This window comes from Ornithorhynchus anatinus, chromosome 7, assembly GCF_004115215.2.
Source record: "Ornithorhynchus anatinus isolate Pmale09 chromosome 7, mOrnAna1.pri.v4, whole genome shotgun sequence".
Taxonomy (NCBI): Eukaryota; Metazoa; Chordata; class Mammalia; order Monotremata; family Ornithorhynchidae; genus Ornithorhynchus; species Ornithorhynchus anatinus.
In genome coordinates, this window is record NC_041734.1 from 65,519,576 (window position 1) to 65,539,621 (window position 20,046).

General features: G+C 46.4%; 1 protein-coding gene across 1 annotated transcript in view; it reads right to left on the bottom strand.

The window, feature by feature from the left end:
• Window positions 1-219: 219 nt before the first annotated feature.
• IRF6 (interferon regulatory factor 6) overlaps window positions 220-20,046 on the bottom strand; it is a 37,590-nt gene continuing 17,763 nt past the window's right edge. Inside the window, exons 5-9 of the mRNA XM_029069960.2 lie at window positions 19,276-19,401; window positions 15,193-15,339; window positions 11,070-11,462; window positions 8,764-8,882; window positions 220-819 (exon numbers count right to left, since the gene is read on the bottom strand). Coding sequence (XP_028925793.1) covers window positions 595-819; window positions 8,764-8,882; window positions 11,070-11,462; window positions 15,193-15,339; window positions 19,276-19,401 — 1,010 coding nt within the window. The 3' untranslated portion in view covers window positions 220-594. The remainder of the gene's footprint in view (window positions 820-8,763; window positions 8,883-11,069; window positions 11,463-15,192; window positions 15,340-19,275; window positions 19,402-20,046) is intronic.

A 20,046-nucleotide genomic window follows, 5' to 3' on the forward strand; every position in this document is an offset into this window, starting at 1 on the left:
CGCTCTCCCTCAGGCATCTGAGCCCCCTCCTGCTGCCCTCTGAAGGCCCAGTTCGCTCTTCTTGCGGGGACATTTTCAGACTTCAACACCAACTCCTATTTAGATACCGGGCCACATTCCTCACGTCCCAGCCCTCTTCTCCCCTGCTCTGCCAGCAGCTACCAGATCAGCTGGCTTACCAGCAGAACAGGTCCAACAAAGCTGACTCTGGACAATCAATGCTGTAGGCAACTTTAATAAATGCAAGACAGGCATGTTTGGGAGTCCCCGGCCAATACAAGGAAGGTGGAAAGGATCCTGTTCTGGAATGTTTATTTTATTTTATTTTTTTTTTAATTTTAACATGGGGTTTGAGCTTTTTAGACATACACCTATCGCCGGTCTTCTTTTTTTCCAAAAGTGAAAAACAAGAAAGTTAGAAAAGTATGATCTTTTGTATAAATTAAAATCATTAAAAAAAAAGTTGGAAAGCAAACTATTAACATCGTTTTAGAGCAGGAAGGGGGGGTCGTCAGAGCGAGCCAGACAACAAAATCTGAATATAATACAAATATTTGTATGTACAATATTTAAAAAGCAGAGCGACAGTCTCGGTCACTGGGCAGGCAGGGCTGGGGTCAGGTGCATGCTGGGAGGAGGGTGCATGGGAGGCCAGCTCTCCTGGGTCTGGAGGAGGCGGAACAACTGCTTCAGGTGGGCGACGATGTTGTCTTTGATGTCGGGGGTGGAGATCTGCAGGCGGACGCTGCCGCTGTCGAAGGAGCGGGTGAAGTCTCCGGAAAACATCTCATAAATCATCCGGGCGACCACCGGGATGACCTGTGGAGAACATAGGATGAGTCAACTTTAGAGGCTGCAGCAGGGGACGCTTGGAATAATCACAAGGAAAAAAACATGGAGAAAAGAAAGAGAGGGGGAGGAGAGGACTCCAGAATTTTCCTCTCAATTGCAATCTATAATAATAATAATGGTATTTGTTGACCACTTACTATGTGCCTGGCACTGTTCTAAACACTGGGGTAGATATAAGGTAATCGGGTTATCCCACATGGAGCTCACAGTCTTAATCCCCATTTTACAGATGAGGTCACTGAGGCACAGAGAAGTTAAGTGGCTTGCCCAAGGTCACACAGCAGAAAAGTGGCAGGGCCGGGATTAGAACCCACATCCTCTGACTCTAAAGCCCATGCTCTTCCCACTAAGTCGCGCTGCTTCTCAATATCTTTCTTAAAGCTATCCTCTTCTAAAGAAGAAGACAAGGTTTGCCCAAGCCCTCCCTATGGCCTGAAACTCCCTCTTTATGGTATTCATTAAGCACTTACTATATGTCCAACACTGTTCTAAACCCTGGGACATATACAAGTTAATCAAGCCAGACACAGTCCTTGCCCTTCCTGTGTGATGAGGCTCACATTCTAAGTAGGTGGGATCCAAATCCTGTCCTCCCCCTAACTTTCCCATCACTGTAGACGGCACCACCATCCTTCCTGTCTCACAAGCCCATAACCGTGGCGTTATCCTTGACTCTTCTCTCCCATTCAACCCACATATTCAATCCATCGCTAAATCTTGTCGATTCCACCTTCACAGAATTTCTGCTTCATGTAGAGAGGAATGGGCAACTCCTAGAGGTTTTTATGAAGTCGGGAGACATGAGCAGATCAAAATTACAGAATAATGACCCAGGCAGGATGGACTGGAGAGGAGAGAGACCAGATTTAAACAAAACCACTAAAGCATGCTCAAGTCCTGAAGATAATACATTACATGTCAATCCATCAATGGTATCTATTGAGTGTTTACCTTGTGCTGAGCACTCTACTAAATGCTTGGGGGAGGACAATACAACAGAATTGGTAGCCACATTCCCTGCCCACAGTGAGCTGACAGTTTAAACAAGACACAGGTAACAGGTAATCCTCCCGTTAGCCAGAAACTTCTTCCCCTCCGTATACACCAGACCATCACCCTCCCTAACCTTCAAAGCATTATTAAGGTCACATCTCTTCCAAGAAGCCTTCCACGATTAAGCATTCTTTCCCCCGGCTCCTCTCCCTTCCACGTCATCTATGCATTTGGATCTGTAACATTTTGGACATTTGATATTCCCCCCAACCCACAGCACTTATGCACACATCTTTCAATTATATATTTTAGATTTCTTATTTATATTAATGTCTGCCTCCCCCGCTAGACTGTAAGCTTTTGGTGGGGAGGGAATATGTCTGCTAATGCTGTTGTACTCTCCCAAACGCTTAGTACAGTGCTCTGCACATAGTAAATGCTCAATAAATGCCATCGATCGACTGATAAATGTATGAGGGTGTGATCAAGTGGATCCAATAAAACATGGCACAGGTGTGGAAAGACACTGAATTCAAAGAGGGAAGCCTTGCTTTGGAAAAATCTGGTAGTGCTGCAAAGAAAGGATTTCACTTGGCACGTTATAAGGTAAGGAGCACAGAACGCCCCCCGAAATAGCAGCATATACCATCAATAACATATGACAGCTGCATTCAAAGAATCTGCAGAGGACAAGAGAAATGACAATTGCAGATTTATAAATTCAGACATGATAGAAAATATAAAATCAAATGGAAATAGTAGAGAATTGACAGACTACAGAGGCGTTTGGGCTAGATAATGGCACTCAGTAATTATGCTGCAACAGCTGCCTAGCAGGTTAAAATTTAAACCAGAATTATGTGTGTTTGAAGGTAACTCTCACACCATAAACAGGAAATTATTCTATTTAAACATAAGAATTGACCCATTTGGTATTGAAGAGTAGGGCACTTGGATTGATGAAAAAAATTGCTCTCTTACAACAGGAGGGAGGAAAAAATGCTAAAAAGATGGATATCTAGTGAGATTTGATGTCTGTCTCCCCCTCTAAACTGTTAGCATATCACGGGCAGGGAATGTGCCTGCTAACTCTGTTGTACTGCGTTCTCCCAAGCACTTAGTACAGTGGCTCTGCACATAGTAAGCACTCAATTAATACCACTGTGACTAATTTGAACCATGGCAAGCTTATAGAATTAAGCTGAGAAAGATTACATTCCAGGACCGTTCATTTTAAGGGAATAATTAAAAGTGGACCTTAATACACATTGAAGCAGCTTGGCCTATTGGAAAAAGCAAGGACCTGGGTTCTCATACCAGCTCTGCTAGGTGTCTGATGTGTGACCATGGGCAAGTCATTTCTCTGTGCCTCAGTTATCTTATCTGTAGAACGGGGAGTAAATTCTACTCCTGCCTACTTGGACTGTGAGCCCCACGCGGGACATGGACTGTGTCAGACCTCATCAACTTGTATCTACCCCAGCGCTTAGAACAGTGCTTGGCCCAGAGTTAGTGCTTTAACATGTACCATAACAATAATGATCATATAATAACAATGATTACGGTATTTGTTCAGTGCTTACTCTGGGCCAAGCACTGTTTTACATGCTGGATGCAAGTAATAACAGAGAAAGTAAACCGATCTAGAGAAGCGATACATTCCTCAGCGACAGTAGAGAAAAAAGCTCACAATCAGTTATTTGGGGGCCAAGTCTATTAAAACTAGCAGAGACGTCCTGAACGTCCATGTCCCTATTCCCCTGTCCTTACAGAAATCAATCGCATTTATTGAGCCCTTACTGTCCTTAGAGAGTACAGTGCAACAAAATAACAGACACATTCCCAGCCCACAGTGAACTTAAAAGTCCTTGATTTTGTGCCGGTTCCCTCCAAAGCCAGTCCCTCAGCCCAAAGCCACCTCTGTTACTCTTCTTCCTCCAGCCCTCCGGGCTCTTTCCTCCTTTCTACTCCCCCTGGTTCTAGTTCTTACACCTGCCTGGGAGCCACCCCCAAACCAAAGCACGTAGCAATCCAAAGAAATCTTTCACTTCCTTTATATTATAATAATAATAATAACAATGATGATAATCGTGGTATCTGTTAGGTGCTTACTATGTGCCAGGCACTGTACTAAATGCTGGGGTAGATACGAAGTACTAATAATTATTATATTTGTTAAGCAATTACTATGTGCCAAGCACTGGGGTAGATACAAGGTAATCAGGCTGTCCCACGTGGGACTCACAGTCTTATTCCCCATTTTACAGATGAGATAACCGAGGCACAGAGCTGTTAAGTAATTAGGTTGGACACAGTCCCTGTTCCACATAGGGCTCATAGTCTTAATCCCCTATTTCCAGATGAGGGAACTGAGGCACAGAGAAGTTAGGTGACTTGCCCAAGGTCACACAGGAGACAAGCGGCAGAGCTGGGATTAGAACCCAGGTCCTTCTGACTCCCAGGCCCATGCTCTATCCACTAATCCATGCTGCTTCATGTATTATAAGTGTGAGGGCATTTTTTCATTCTTAGAAGGGAAAGAAGTCTTGGTGAAATGCCAGAGGACAAGTCCTTTTCCACTCTGGGCACATTTCCAGGGGCTAAGAGTGAGGTTTAGCGGATAGAGCACGGTCCTGGGAGTCAGAAGGTCATGGGTTCTAATCCTGGTTCTGCCACTTGTCTGCTGTGTGACCTTGGGCAAGTCACTTCACTTCACTGTGCCTCTGTAACCTCATCTGTAAAATGAGGATTAAGACTGTGAGCAGCATGTGGGACAAAGACTGTGTCCAACCTGATTAACTTGTATTGACCCCAGTACTTAGAACAGTGCTTGGCACAGAGTAAGCACTTAACATGGGCCATTATTATTACAGGAAGAATCTAGCAAACCAGTGGGTGCAATCTGTATGCCACTTGGTTGGTAATGTTTTATAAAGCATGACAGGTACTGTGTTCCAAAGTACAATACTAGATACTACCTACTGATTTATTTATATTGATGCCTATTTTCTTGTATTGATGTCTGTCTCCCCACCCTCTAGACTGTAAGCCTGGTGAGGGCAGGGATTGTCCCTCTTAAACTGCTGTATTGTACTTTCCAAGTCTTTAGTATAGTGCTCTGCACACAGTAGGCACTCAATAAATACGATCGAATGAACAAATGACCAACTAATTTGGGTTGCATCCCTAAAGCAGCATGGGGAAGCAGCACTATTTAGTGGATAAAGCAAAGGGCTGGGAGTCAGAAGGTCATGGATTCTAATCCCAGCTCCGTCACCTGTCCGGTGTGTGGCCTTGGGCAATTCACTTCACTTCTCTGTGCTTCAGTTATCTCATCTGTAAAATGGGGATTGAGACTATGAGCCCTATCTGGGACAGGGACTGTGTCCAACCCCAGTTGCTTGTATCTAACCCAATGCTTAATAGAGTGCCTGGCATATATTAAGTGCTAAACAAATGCCAAAATTATCATCATAATGAGTATTAAACATAGGGTCACAGACATGGATTGAAAAATGCAAAACAGACATGAAACAGAAGTATATGTAAATTTAGATCAGAGGAAAATTCATAAGGAAAAAATGTGTCCGCAAATGGTCTAGAAATAGGTCACTTCACATTACAGAGATTACAATCGTGACTTTGAAAAGACGAGATAAGGTTACAGAAGGCATTGAAGGCAGTCTTAATTGGAAAGTACATTCAAGTACATAAAAAATGAGACATTTAAAGTTTTAAGAAAAGTGTTCACCGGAAGGAGGAATATAGTCAAGAGGCTGACAGGTTGGAATTATGGATTGAGAGAGCAAACATTAAGGTATTTTGATTAAATAGAGAATCCAGAGTCTCAGGAGATGCTTTAAAAGAAAAGTTAGGAAGAATATAGATGAAGAAATATTGATCACAGTACAAACTAGTCACATCACAGCTAGTTCTATAACAGTGACAAATAAATAAGACGGTCAACTAGAACGAGGGTTTAGCACTTGCAAAAAAAAAAAAAAAGTCTTTTTTAATGGAAGATCATTCCTTGAAGAAACTTCATAAACCACAAAAAAAATCACTAAGAAAAATTTGTGACTATCACAAAGGGACCACTTTTCAAACTCAAGTTATATAAGAAATGAAATGAGATCATGGATATGATCTACTAACATAAAACACAAGCTATGTATTCTTAGATCTAAACTGGCTATCATATAAGTCAATGGATCAAAAATCAAATTGGGAGAGTAGAAAAAATGGAAAGTTTTTCAGCGACTACAGGGGAGGGAAAGTGGTGAATGAAAAAATCACCTGGGATGTGAAATTGTTACCTTATTGGTAAAAATTGGTAACTATTGGGATTTAATCATGATTTAAACTATTAGTTGTGACATTTTTCATCATACCAGAAAGTAGTGTCTAATCATAGAATAACAAGAACATGATTTGCAAACATATGTGGATTTATCTGGGCATGGAGAACATTAGTTGAAAAACAATATGTATTTTGTGGTGAAGCAAAAAAAAATAATTATGAAATTATGAACTATGTCAAAAATAATAAATAAAAGACGACCAATGTTACATGGTTGATCAAGAAACACTGAGATAACAGTCAAAGTGAAGCAATAGGAAACCTTGGGATTTAGTTGTCAATTACTATCCAAACTTTCCAGAAATCGAGGTCCTGAATAGCACTGTACCATCAAATTAAATCTATTTTTGCTAGATTTGGAATGTTTGAGACGAGTGGGACACAATTTGGTGGCATAGAATTGAATAAATTTTCTTTGGAATGTGATTTTTTCCATGCCACATCTAATTCGGTCTACCCTCAAATGAATCAAATCATTTTATATGCAAACCCAAAAAAATTCAGGAAAGTGTTCTGAATCCCCCTTTTACAGCATTATTCAACTTCCATGCCAATCATTTGGCAAAAGGAAAGGTCGCTAGTCAAACTATACTTCAGGGAAAAGGTCAGAAGAAGAAGTCTAAGGAGTATGGAAAATGAAACCAGGGAGGGAGAAGCTATTGGATAGAGATTGAAGGACAGGAAAATGAAAATAAATGACAGGCCTAAATTAAGCAACCATGAAAAAAGTTAGGTTAAGAGGGAGGTATCAGAAGGATAAGGGTGTTTATGAGCTACAGGAAAAATAGGAAAAAAATTAAAATTACCACCAGCTGATAAAAGTATACAATGGAAACATGGACAACAAGATTTGGGAAAACCTGGATTCAAGGAAGGTGAGGAAGTACAATGTATCCAATAACAGAGCATTGGTGGGATCATGAGATATGACAAAAACAAGGATGGGGAAAGAACAAGATATTTTTGGATTCACTCAAAAGAGAAAACCTGAAAAATGAAGACTAAAGTTTAAGTTACTTGTTCATCTTAGAATACTGAATACACTTATTTCTGCTTCCTATGAAAAGTGGGAGATGTTAGGGTAAGTGTCCTTTAAGCGAGAAAATTCTAGTAAGGGACAGAAAGTGCAGAGGGAGAATAGGAAAGTGGACACACTTATACATATGAGTTTGAAGCTTATCCAGAACAAATTATTTGCAGTTTAGTAAAATTGACAGAAAGAAAGTTTCCATTAGCAGCATGGCCTAGTGGAAAGAGCATGGGCCCGGAAGTCAGGATAGCTGGGTTCTAATCCTGGGTCTGCCATTTGCCTGTTGGGTGACCTTGGGCAAGTCACTTAACTTTTCTGTGCCTCGGTTTCCTCATCTGTAAAATGGGAATTCAACAGCTGTACCCCCTCCTACTTAGATCCTGAGTCCCATCTGGGACAAGGTCTGTGTTCGATCTCATAGCAGCATATCTACCCCAGCAACTAGTACAACGCTTGGCACAAAGTAAGCACTTAAATACCACGCTCATTATTATATTAGTGGACTTACCTTCCTGGAGATCTTTAAGAATAAAGGAAGACCTTCACTTGTCCAAGACAACTGAGATCTCCACAATACCCACCACAAGATTAATCGGTCTAACAGCGAAGTTAGAACCAGTTCCCTGACCAACACACTTGAAAACAGGTGGGCCCAGATGATAGATAGCCAGAGCACTCTATTCTTCTTAAAGGCAGAAATTTATCTGCTGTGGGACCTCAGGCAAGTCACTTCATTTCTCTGTGCCTCAGTTACCTCGACTGTAAAATGGGGATTGAGACTGGGAACCCCATGTGGGACAGGGACTGTGCCCAATCTGATTTGCTTGTATCCACCCGAGTGCTCACTACAAGTTAATACCCCGATTAGACTGTCAATCCGTCAACGGGCAGGGATTGCAGAGCACTGTACTAAGCGCTGGGAATGTACAATTGGGCAGCAGATAGGATTGTCTCTATCTGTTGCCGAATCGTACATTCCAAGCGCTTAGTACAGTGCTCTGCACATAGTAAGCTCAATAAATACTACTGAATGAATGAATGAAAAGTGCCCGTCACATAGTAAGCATTTGAATACCACAATTATTCCTATTATTATAGTTCAGAGTCCAGCCTACATACTGCTTGCTGGAAATGATACTGAGGTGGGATCCTTTACAGCATCTTCCTGTCCTCTCAACCACTGCAGGAGGAGGTGAAAGGTCAAAGGGCCACCCTGGATGAGCTCAGCCGAGCTCAGTCTTAATGAGCCTGTGTGGGTGACCCGGCGCCTCAGGCTGCACTAGCCCAATCACATGTTTGAGGACCTACTGAAATTCATGTCTCCTACCTTCTCAGCCAGACTGAGTCATTTACCCGTCGGTGTGGACAACACCTCTAGATGGGGGAAAACCAGCCCATATTCCCAGAGCACGCTATTTAGCTCCCTCTCCACTTGGGCCTGGGGAAGTAGCCTTGACACTTAGGAAGGGAAAGGAGCAGAAGCATAGGAAGGGTCCCGGGGGACGGCAAAACCACGATGTCGCCTTACCTGTACCACAATCAGTTTTCTCTCCCTTGGCTTCCCATCAGGCCATTCTTCTCCAAAGCAGAAATATATCTCAAAGGGTGGCTGCTTTTCTATCTGCCCTTTCTGGTGAGCAATGAGCTCTAGAGAGAGGAGTGGAGAGAGAGAACAAGCGTTGGAAAGAATTTAGTGCTTGGTTGTGAACCTTATGCCCCATAGCATGTAAAATTCCCACAATGTCCAGGGAGGGGGAGCCCCCTTTACTGCTCAATTAATCAACAGTATTTTTTGAGAGTTTACTGGCTATACGGCACTGTTCTAAGCACTTAAAAGAGTACAACCCAAGAGAGTTGGTAGACACATTCCCTGCCCACAGTGAGATTACAGTCTGTAGCTTAGAGCTCCATTCCACTCAGTTGAGGGTAACAATACCAACAAGAGCTTTTACTGAGCACCCAATTGGTGCTTATGAAGTACAGAATAATGAAGCGATCCCTGCCCACAGGGATCTTACCCTCTAGTCGGGGAAGCAAACATAAAAAGATTTACCATTACAGTGGTCAAAATCGAGTGGACATATATACATGAGTGCTAAGAAAGGTAGACCATAAGTGACACAGTTTGTAGGCTGAAAGGATGATAAGGTTCAAGAAGCTGGGAAATTATTCATGGGAAGCTTGTTGAAGGAAATGGGATTTGAATGTGGGAAGAGTTGTGGTGTGTCTCCCCCTCTACACTGTAAACTCATTAAGGTCAGGGAATGTGTCTTTATTGTTGTACTGTACTCTCCCAAGCGCTTAAAACAGTGTTCTGCACCCAGTAAGCACTCAATAAATATGATGGACCAGCTAATTGAATGACGTGGGAAGGGAGGAGTTTCAAGCTGGAACAACAGTTTGAGCGAGGGAACGCAGGCAGGAGAATCGAGAGTGAGAATCGAGTTAGAAAGTTGGCTTGGGAGTTAGGCCAGGTAGTCACACCCAAGCCCATCATTAGCATCGAACTCTTCGAATCGGTCTTGGAAACACCCACACTCTCCTGCTCCTCAAGGAACGGTGGCAATTTCTTCTGGTTGGCCGAAGGCTTCACTCACTGTAGCCCCCGAGTTAGCACCGCGGGGAAGGTGGGCCATTTTTGGCTTCTACTTGCAAAGGCTGAATAAAGCAAGTGTAAGTTTTATTGCAGGGCTCTGAGAAACCCTTCTTCAACCCCTCTGGCTGAATGAGATGACAGCTCCAGGGGTGCCCTGCCCAGTCCTCGGTCAGGTCACTTTTTGAGTTGCGTTACTGAAACCGATTTTAAAATGACTCCTGCCAAGACCTCCAATAAAGGACCCCAATCAGACTTCATGCTGAGGAGGGAGGGTCACCCCCTTCTGAGCCGTGGGACACTGAGAAGGGGGCAGGAAGGCAGCACTTGCCCCAAGCCCAGGACTGGCAGGGTGAGGACCAGAACCCAGTGATCCTGCCTCCCGGCACTCGTGGCATTCCTTCAACTTAGAAGCGTCAAGCCTCCAGGACTCCGACCCCTGCCCTGTGGTTTTTCTGGCTCAGTTCTGCCCAAGCATGGTCTAATCTGTACTCTTGGCGCTCACCTAAATTAGAAAAAGTTCCTCCACCTTTCGCAGTTCTCATCTTTCTTCTCCAGCTTCTCCCTAGGCCACCATCTCCCCCAAGCCCCCTCCCAGGGATGAGTCCTCCAAAGCCCCATTCGATCTACCCCAAGAAGCAGCGTGGCCTAATAATAATAGTACTTATGGTATTTGTTAAGCGCTTACTATGTGCAGAACACTGTTCTAAGCGCTGGGGTAGATAGAGGGTCATCAGATTGACCCACGTGGGGCTCACATTTTTTAATCCCCATTTTTACAGATGAGGTAACTGAGGCCCAGAGAAGTGAAGTGACTTGCCCAAGGTCACACAGCAGACAAGTGGCGGAGCTGGGATTAGAACCCACGACCTCTGACTCCTAAACCCGGGCTCTTTCCACTAAGCCACGCTGCTTCTTGAAAGGAAGCAGCACAGGCCTGGGAGTCTGAAGACGTGGGTTCTAAACCCGGCTCTGCCACGGGCCTGTGTAAACTTGGGCGAGTCACTTCACTTCTCTGTGTCTCAGTTATCTCATCTGTAAAATGGGGATTAAGTCTGTGAACCCCAGGTGGGACAGGGACTGTATCCAATCCGATTACCTTTTATCTATCCCAGTGCTTAAAACGGTGCTTGGGACATAGTAAGGGCTTAACAAATACCACCACAGTGACCACTTTTCTTAAGCAACTGAGCCACAAAGGTGCTCCTGAGCACTAGAGCAAGAACCCGGGTGGGACTCACCACTGAGGAATGTCTCCAGGCAGAAGAGCTTCACCTTCTTCTGCCTCTCGATGAGGTTGGGGGTCGCCGGCGAGGGGGCACACGGTCCCGACCAGTACACCTTGCACTGGCACAGTCTGATGGCGTAGATGGCATGGCCGCTGACCTCCAGGATCAACCCGCGGTCCATGACGTCCAGCAGCCTGCTGGTGAACAGCTTCTGCTTCTCGTTGGTGATCTGCTCCGGGCCCGGGAATTTCACCTGCTCCAAGCTGACAGGTCCGAAGAGCTCCTCCTGATCCGGCATTGGCCCCAGATCGCCGTAGAAGAGCCGACAGCCCTGGGGGTTGCTCACTGTCTGGGTCGGCCCCATCTCCTTCCCTCGGTACTCAAACTTGATTTCCAGATCGGTCACTGTGGGGGGAATAAGGACAATGGTTCGGGTCTGATTTCTCCACCCCTCTCTGAAGAGATGAGGGGGACGATTGCCGACCGTTGGAAAGAGCCAGGTCTGGGAGTCAGAGGAGCTGGGTTCTAATCCCGAGGGATGACTTTGGGCAAGTCGCTTCACTTCTCTGTGCCTCAGTTTCCTCAAATGGAAAACGGGGATTCGATACCAGTTCTCCCTTCTACTTAGATCGTGGGTGCTGTGTGGGACAGGGACGGTGTCTGACCTGACTGACTTGTATCTATCCCAGTGCTCAGAACAGTGCTTGACACAAGAGAAGCAGCGTGGCTCAGTGGAAAGAGCACGGGCTTTGGAGTCAGAGGTCACGGGTTCGAATGCCGGATCGGCCACTAGTCAGCTGTGTGACTTTGGGCAAGTCACAACTTCTCGGTGCCTCAGTTACCTCATCTGTAAAATGGGGATTAAGACTGTGAGCCCCACGTGGGACAACCTGATTCCCCTGTATCTATCCCAGCGCTTAGAACAGTGCTCGGCACATAGTAAGCCCTGAACAAATACCAACATTATTATTATTATTATTATAAGAAGCACTTAAGTACAGAAATAATACAAATGATGATAATAATAATTCAAATGACAGACTGCCAGAGGTCACCTAGTCTCTCTCCCTGCCTCCAAGAAGGTTTATGTTAAATCAGACCAGTATTAAAGACCTCAGTCACCCAGTGTCAGATGTAGACACTAATGCCAACCCCAGTGTCACGTGTAGACACTCCAGCCCAAATCTCTCGCTCTGACAGCTCCAGATACAATGTAAATCCACTGTTCCTGGCTCCCTCCCTCACAGACCTGGTCTCCATTCCCCTTACACATAACTCTGGAGAAAAGCAACAAAAATGACCAAAGGGGTGGAAAATAGGTCCTAGGAGGCAAAATTGAATTGGGCTGATTCAGCCTGGAGAAAAGACTGAGGGATGAGTTTTAAAGCTCAAGAAGGGCATTTTGGGTCCGGGGGGGGGGGAAGAGAGGAGAGGGGATGCTGGCCAGCTGATCTTTATGTCCACTAACAACCAAACCAGAGAACAGGGGATGGGCTACGGTGAAAACAAGATAAGCTTTGGGTGGACATAAGGAAAAACTCCCCTCCCCGCCCGGTATGGTGATCTAAAACATTAAAATAAAACACCAAGAGAGATTTTGAAGTCTCTGTCTTTGGGGAGATCTTGAAGAAAGGAGTAGATACCACTTCTTTTGGATGGCTTAAACATTCATCTGGGTGGAGGCGGGGGATGGAGCACATGATCTCTTGAAGTTCTTTCCCCCCCAACTTCCAAACGACTGGCCGCGGAGTGTGCCCTAGCCCCGGAGTCTGCCCATTGACTCCTCCTGCCCGGAGGCACAGATGGCTCTCGGATCCATCGGATCATCACCCCGTCTGGAACCTGGGGGCCACTGGAAGCGAGCAAAGGGGGAATAAACGGGAATGCAGCCGGTCGGTCATGCGGCAGACCGCTGGACCCTTTCCCTGGGCGGTCTTGGAAGCAAAGTCAGCGATACCTCCCTTCTGTCTCCACCATGCACCCCAAGATATCCTTAGTAAGAAAAGCAAGGCAACTTTAAGTCTCATGTAGATTTCTTTCATTCGCCCTGCGCGGATATGTCACAGTATGGACTATAATAGAGCTACTTTCGATTCACTGCTGGCAGTGAGATAGTACAAAACACTCGCTCATGCCTTCTCAGAGAGAATCTCACACCATGACCATGAATCTACAGGATGGTATGATCAGTGTGGGGTGAGCACTGGCCCAGATATCATGCATGCTATTCATTGGCAGTGCTGTTTCTCCCTCTTGTTGAAGGACTGAGAGATCAGAACAGGGCAGCCTACATTTCACAGGAGCTTAAAAGAGGGTTGGGAATAAGACAGATGTAACCTCATCTCCAGATCCTTGGTATTTCCCAGCATCCTGGCCCTAGTGGCTACAGCACGGGCCTGGGAGTCAGAAGGACCTGAGTTCTAATCCCAGCTCTGCTTCTTGTCTGCTGTGTGACCTTGGGCAAATCATTTCACTTCCCTGTGCCCCGCTTACTTCATCTGTAAAATGGGGATTAAGACTGTGAGCCCGAAGTTGGACCGTGTCCAACTTGATTAGCTTGCATCTAAGCGAGCTTATGAGAAGCAGCGTGGCTCAGCGGAAAGAGCACGGGCTTGGGAGTCGGAGGCCATGGGTTCGAATCCTGGCTCTGCCACTTGTCAGTGACTGTGGGCAAGTCACTTCACTTCTCTGGGCCTCAGTTCCCTCATCTGTAAAATGGGGATTAAGACTGTGAGCCTCATATGGGACAACCTGATTACCCTGTATCTACCCCAGCGCTTAGAACAGTGCTCGGCACATAGTAAACGCTTAACAAATGCCAACATTATTTATTATTATTATTGTTATTATTTATCATCTACCCCAGAGTTTAGAAGAGTGCTTGAAGCATAGTAAGTGCCTAACACATACCATCATTATTATTATTATTATTCCAAGCTCTATTGCATAAGCACCCAGGAATTCTGGGAGGCTGAACCTCCTGAAGAACTCACCTTGGGAAGCCCAGCTCCCTGCATCTCTGAGCATTTCACAGCCAAAGAACTACAAAAAAGATCTTTCACACTACTAGATCCACTCTGGCAAAGCAAAATATCTTCTTGGTCAACCCCTCCCTCCCTCCCTCTCTCTATCTGTTGAGTGCTTACTATGCATCAAGCCCTCTTCTAAGCACTGGGGTCAATAGAGGTTTACCAGGTTGGACACAGCCCTTGTCTCACATGGGGCTCACAGTCTCTCTCAAAACACCCAACCTCCCACAAACCGGAAGCACATCTTGTAGATGGTCAGACCTGTTCTGAACAGCATACCGCCAAAATGCACCCTTCTGGGTCAATCAATCAATAGCATTTAATGAACGCTTACTGCGCGCAGAGCCCTGTACTGAGCACTTGAGAGAATATTACGAAAGTTGGTAGACACATTCCCTGCTCACAAATATATAGTCTACAGGGTCTCCAGCCAGACCTCTTCTGGCTCTAAGGCCCGGTTTTGGGGGACCTTCTCTCATCCTTAAACCCAGAGTTTTTATTTATTCGTTCATAGTTATTGAGCACATATTGTGTGCAAAGTACTGTACTAAGCGCTTGGGAGAGTGCAATATAACAATAAACAGACACGTTCCCTGCCCACAACGAGCTTAGAGGGGGAAATAGCTTTGTACGGGAGGTTTGCCCCTCTCCCAAGAGCAGGAAAGAACGTTCCCTGGAGAGATACGTTGTTCTGGTTTGGGCTGGACATTTCCCTTTGGACCCCCTCACATCCCCACCCGCGTCTCTCCGGCTCTACCACCACGAAGTCTCCCTCCGAGACGCGGATCCGCACCCGGGGCCCCTAGGCAGGGCAGACAAGCCCAGGCCTCCCGACCTGCCAAGGCGGTGAGTAACCCGGAGCCGCAGCCAACCGGAAGAGTGACGTCTCCGGCCGAGGCAGGCTGACGTCCCTCGAGGCCTCTCAACCCCCGAGAGCTCCCGAGGGCGCGAACAGAGCCCCACTGATCCCTCAGCCACCCAGGAGCCACGGCTCGGGCTCCCAGCCAGACGGCCCCACAGGAGGCCGCCCGAACCCGGGCAGGTCAGGGAACCGCAGTCTGGGGAACGGGGCGGACGGCCAGCGGGGAGGTCTGGAGACAACTTACTTGGGAGAGAACTGATCCACAGCTCTGGGGAGCTGAAGAAGTCGTGCTGAAGTGGAGCCGGGGGCACCTCCATCTCCGACGGTTCGGTTTTGGGCCACACGGTTTCGGGGCTGCAGTTCCCCACGCTGGCAGGCCCCATGGGGGAACCTGGAACAGAGGGATAGGTGAGGGGACACGAGGAGCAAATGTCTGCCCCAGTGCTCGAGCAGGCTACCTACCGGGCCTTGCCATCGGACAGGAAATCAACTCTAGCCCACGTGCCCGGGGCCTATGGAATTTAAGAGTGTCCTTCTACCCACCTGTCCCCGTCCCTCAGTGAGGGATTTCCACGGGAATGTCGAGGAAGTTACAGGGAGAGACGGAGAGTGAGTTTGCTGCAGGCAAATGCTGATAATCTCGGAATGGGAATAGAGACCGTGAGAAGGAGTGGGATCTGGTAGAAACAGCACGGGCCTGGGAGTCAAGAAACCTGGATCTAACCCCGGCTCTGCCACTTGACTGCTATGTAACCTTGGACAAGCCACTTGACATTTCTAGGAGAAGCAGCGTGGCTTAGTGGAAAAAACACGGGTTTGGGAGTCAGAGGTCATGGGTTCTAATCTCGACTCTGCCACCTGTCAGCTGTGAGACTTTGGGCAAGTCACTTCGCTTCTCTGAGCCTCAGTTCCCTCATCTGTAAAATGGGAATTAAGACTGTGAATCCCACACGGGGCAACCTGATTACCTTGTATCTCCCCAGCGCTTATAACAGTGCTAGGCACATAGTAAGCGCTTAAATACCCTTATCATCATCTCTGGGCCTCAGTTTCCTCATTTGTAAAATAGGGACTAAACACCTGTGCTCCCAACCCTTATTATGAGCCCCATGTAGGGCAGGCACTGTATCTGATCTGCTTATCGTACATCTGCCCCAAGGCTAGGACAGTGCCTGATTCATAGGAGGCACTTAATACCACAATTATTTTTATTAGTATTATTAGGAGAAGGTGATGGGGGTGGCAAGAGGAGAGGGGAGTTGACTGTGCAGCCAAAGCTGGTTTTGCAAAGAGTTAAAATGAGTACTATTCACAAGGCCAACCTAGAGCAGAGCCCAGTTCTTAGGGGAGCTAGAAGGGACAGTCGGGTTAAAGAGCATCACCTCTTTAATTCTGGTTCAGGACACACTCCAATCAGCTTTCAGCTGCATTTGACCCAGCAAGAAAGCAAATAGCCATGGCAACCAGATTTCTGGCCTCACAGGCACCATCCCCGTACTGAAGCCCCAGACCTCTCCAGCCAAAATTTGGCCACTTGTCAGTCATGGCTAAGAAACTGATGGTATTAATTGAGCACTGTGCACAGAGCACTGCTTGGGAGAGTACAGAGTTGGCAGGCATGTGCCCCTCCCACAACAAGCTTACAGTCTAGAACTCACTGCTCATGCATCCTTATTAGAGTTAAGAAATTGAGCACTGGGGAGGTCCCTCAGGGAGATGACTACAAGGATAGGTCCTCAGATTCACAGTTCAAGAGATCACTCATAATGCTGAGGGGTGAACTTTTCTTAGTTACTGCACTTACTGAGAATTAAAAAATATATATATAAAAGGAAGCGGGGGGGGGGGGGGGTAGGAAACAGGACAATTTATCTTGCTTTTAAGAGCAGTATTGCCTACTGGTAAGATTCCAGGCCTGGGAGTCAGAGGTCCTGGGTTTTAATCCCAGTTCTGCCACTAGTCTACTGAGAGACTTTGGCCATGTCACTGGAATAATAAAAATGGTATTTGTTAAGCACTTACTATGTGCCAGGCACTGTACTAAGCACTGGGGTAGATACAAGGTAATCAGGTTGGGCACAGTCCCTCTTCCTTGCGGGGCTCATAGTCTCAATTCCCATTTTACATATGAGGTAACTAAGGCAGAGAGAAGTGAAGTGACTTGCCCAAGGTCACACAGCAGACAAGTGGCAGAGCCAGGATTAGAAGCCATGAGTACAGAGAACCCATGAGGCATAGAGAGCTTTACTTCCGTGTGCCTCAGGTACTTTATCTGTAAAATGGGGATTAAATCCTACTCCCTCCTACACTGTGAGCGTTATGTGGGACAGGAACTGTGTCCAACCTGATTACCTTATATCTACTCCAGTGTCTGGCCCAGAGTAACTGGTTAACAAGTACAAAAAAAAAGTCTAGTTGCCTTTTCAGAGCTGGTAAGGCCCCACGTTAGATGCGAACTCTGCAGGACACTTTGTTTAGCCATATTTTCTTTCCAGGGGCCCTTGGGTATCCATGTAATCCACAGGACCACAAGACGGTGCCGCTCAGGGCTAAGAGGAAAATCGTGGGAAAAACCTGCTTAACCGGAACCTAGCTAAAAAGAGAATCATTTGGCCAGACTTATTTCAGTCATCTCTATCGCCAGCACACAGACTGAAGAGGTGTTTGGGCCCATGAAGTCAAGGAAGGCGAGAGTGTGGGGGACAAGCAAGGTGCCACTGGCCTTTGGGCAGACCCCCAGCTGTCTCCGGGCCCACCGTGGTCATCGCAGGGAAAGCCCGGCCTGCCACCCTCCCTCCTCGCCTCCCAGCGCCAGACATAACGGCCAAGCGCCCGAAAAACCCTGAAAAACAGTGAAAAAAATCTCCCCCAGCTCTGACCCCAGCCCCAGCCATGGGCCTGGCAAAACCCAATCAGATAGACCTGTTTCATTCCCCTCCCCCTTCTCTCTTCCTTTGGAGGGTTTATCTTTTTTCATTTTAATTTTTAACTCTTGGTTCTGCTATGGGCTTATTTTTTCCATTTAAGACTGAGCCCCCCTTTCCTCTGCTCCTCCTCTCCTTCCCATCATCCCTACTCCCTCCCTCTGCTCTACCCCCTTCCCTACCCCACAGCACTTGTGTATATTTGTACATATTTATTATTCTATTTATTTTATTAATGACGTGTATATATCTGTAATTCTATTTATCTATTTCGATGTATGGATGCCTGTCTACTTGTTTTGTTTTCTGTCTCCCCCTTCTAGACTGTGAGCCCGTTTTTGGGTAGAGATTGTCTCTATCTGTTGCCAAATTGTACTTTCCAAGCACTTAGTACAGTGCTCTGCACACAGTAAGCGCTCAATAAATACGAATGAATGAATGAATGAATGAAAAGGAGCAATGGATGTGAAATGCAGCACCACGGCTTTGAGATCACAGAATGTCCTTCCAGCCAATAGTCAATGATATTTCTTAAGCACTTACTCTGTGCGGAGCACTGTGGTAAGCGCTCAAGCAAATACAACAGAGTGGGTAAACCTGTTCTCATCGTCTCAGAACACAAGGTTGAGGCCAATACACACTAGGACTAATAAAATAATCAAGAGTCCAGGATATACAATAGCTAAAAAAATTCCTGAGACCCAGTCACAAGTAGTAGTGAGAATAATAGTGGAATTTGTTAAGCGTATACTTGTGTGGCAGGCACTGTTCTAAGCAGTGGGGTAGATACAAGAAAATCGGGTTGGATATAGTCTCTGTCCCATGTGGGGCTCACAGTCTCAATCCCCATTTTACAGATGAGATAACTGAGGTAACAAAGAAATGAAGTGACTTCCCCAAGTTCACACAGCAAACAAGTGGCAGAGCTGGGATTAGAACCCATGACCTTCTGATTACTACACCATGCCGCTTCTCTTAAAAGAAAGAGAAATTGTCCCCCTCTCCTCAGTGAGATGGAGGCTGCAGCCTGCACAGGGTTCTGGACCTGGTGAAGCAGCACGGCCTGGTGGAGAGAGAGAGGGCTAAGGAGTCAGGTCATGGGTTCTAATCCGAACTCCACTGCTTCTCTGCTGTGTGACCTTGGGCAAATCACCTCACTTCTCTGGGTCTCAGTTCCTTCATCTGTAAAATAGGGATTAAGACTGTGAGCCCTCTGTGGGACAGGAACTGTGTCCAACCCGATTATCTTGTACCTTCTGCAGCACTTAGAACAGGGCCCGGCACACAGTAAGTGCTTAACAAATACCATCATTATTATTGTTCTTATTAATATTACTACCCCCAGGGATACTTTCCCAGGGCCATTCTCATCCTCCATCCCCGTTGAATCCTTCTCCACTCACCGTTGATGTTCAGAAAGGGGAAAGTGTCCTGAATGGGGACGTGGGGCTGGGACTGCTCCAGCTCCTCATCCTCCTCATCATCCAATTCGTTGTCCTTCTCATCCCAGGGAGCTGAGCCCGTGGAACCTGTCGGGGGGAGACGGACAGACACACCCGCAAGATGAGCCTTTCAGACCAATTTCCTCCCTCAGCAGCCAAATCATTTCCCCTCCAGTAAGTCAGTTCATGCTACAGATCTCCAAGCACAGGCTTGTTCTTCCAATTACCCCACTCCCCGTGCCCGTCTTGACTATTTTTCCCCTCAGGAGCTTTTCTTCTCCTCTGGCCCCACATCCAAAAATTCTCCCTATCCCTCTGCATCAATCAAAGGTATTTACTGAACATTCACTATGTGCACAGCCCTGTACTAAGCACTTGGGAGAGTAGGATACAGCAGAATTAACAGAAACGTTCTCTACCCATAACAGACCTACACACTGGGATCTTTACCCTTTAAGCACCTGATAGTCACCTATAATAATAATAATAAAATAATAATAACGGTATTTGTTAAGCACTTACTATGTGCCAAGCACTGTTCTAAGCGCTGAGGTAGACACACAATAATCAGGTTGTCTCACATGGGGCTCACAGCCTTCGATCCCCATTTTTCAGGATGAGGTAACTAAGGCACAGAGAAGTGAAGCGACCTGCCCAAAGTCACACAGCTGACAAGTGGCGGAGCTGGGATTAGAACTCACGGCCTCTGATTCCCAAGCACATGCTCGTTCC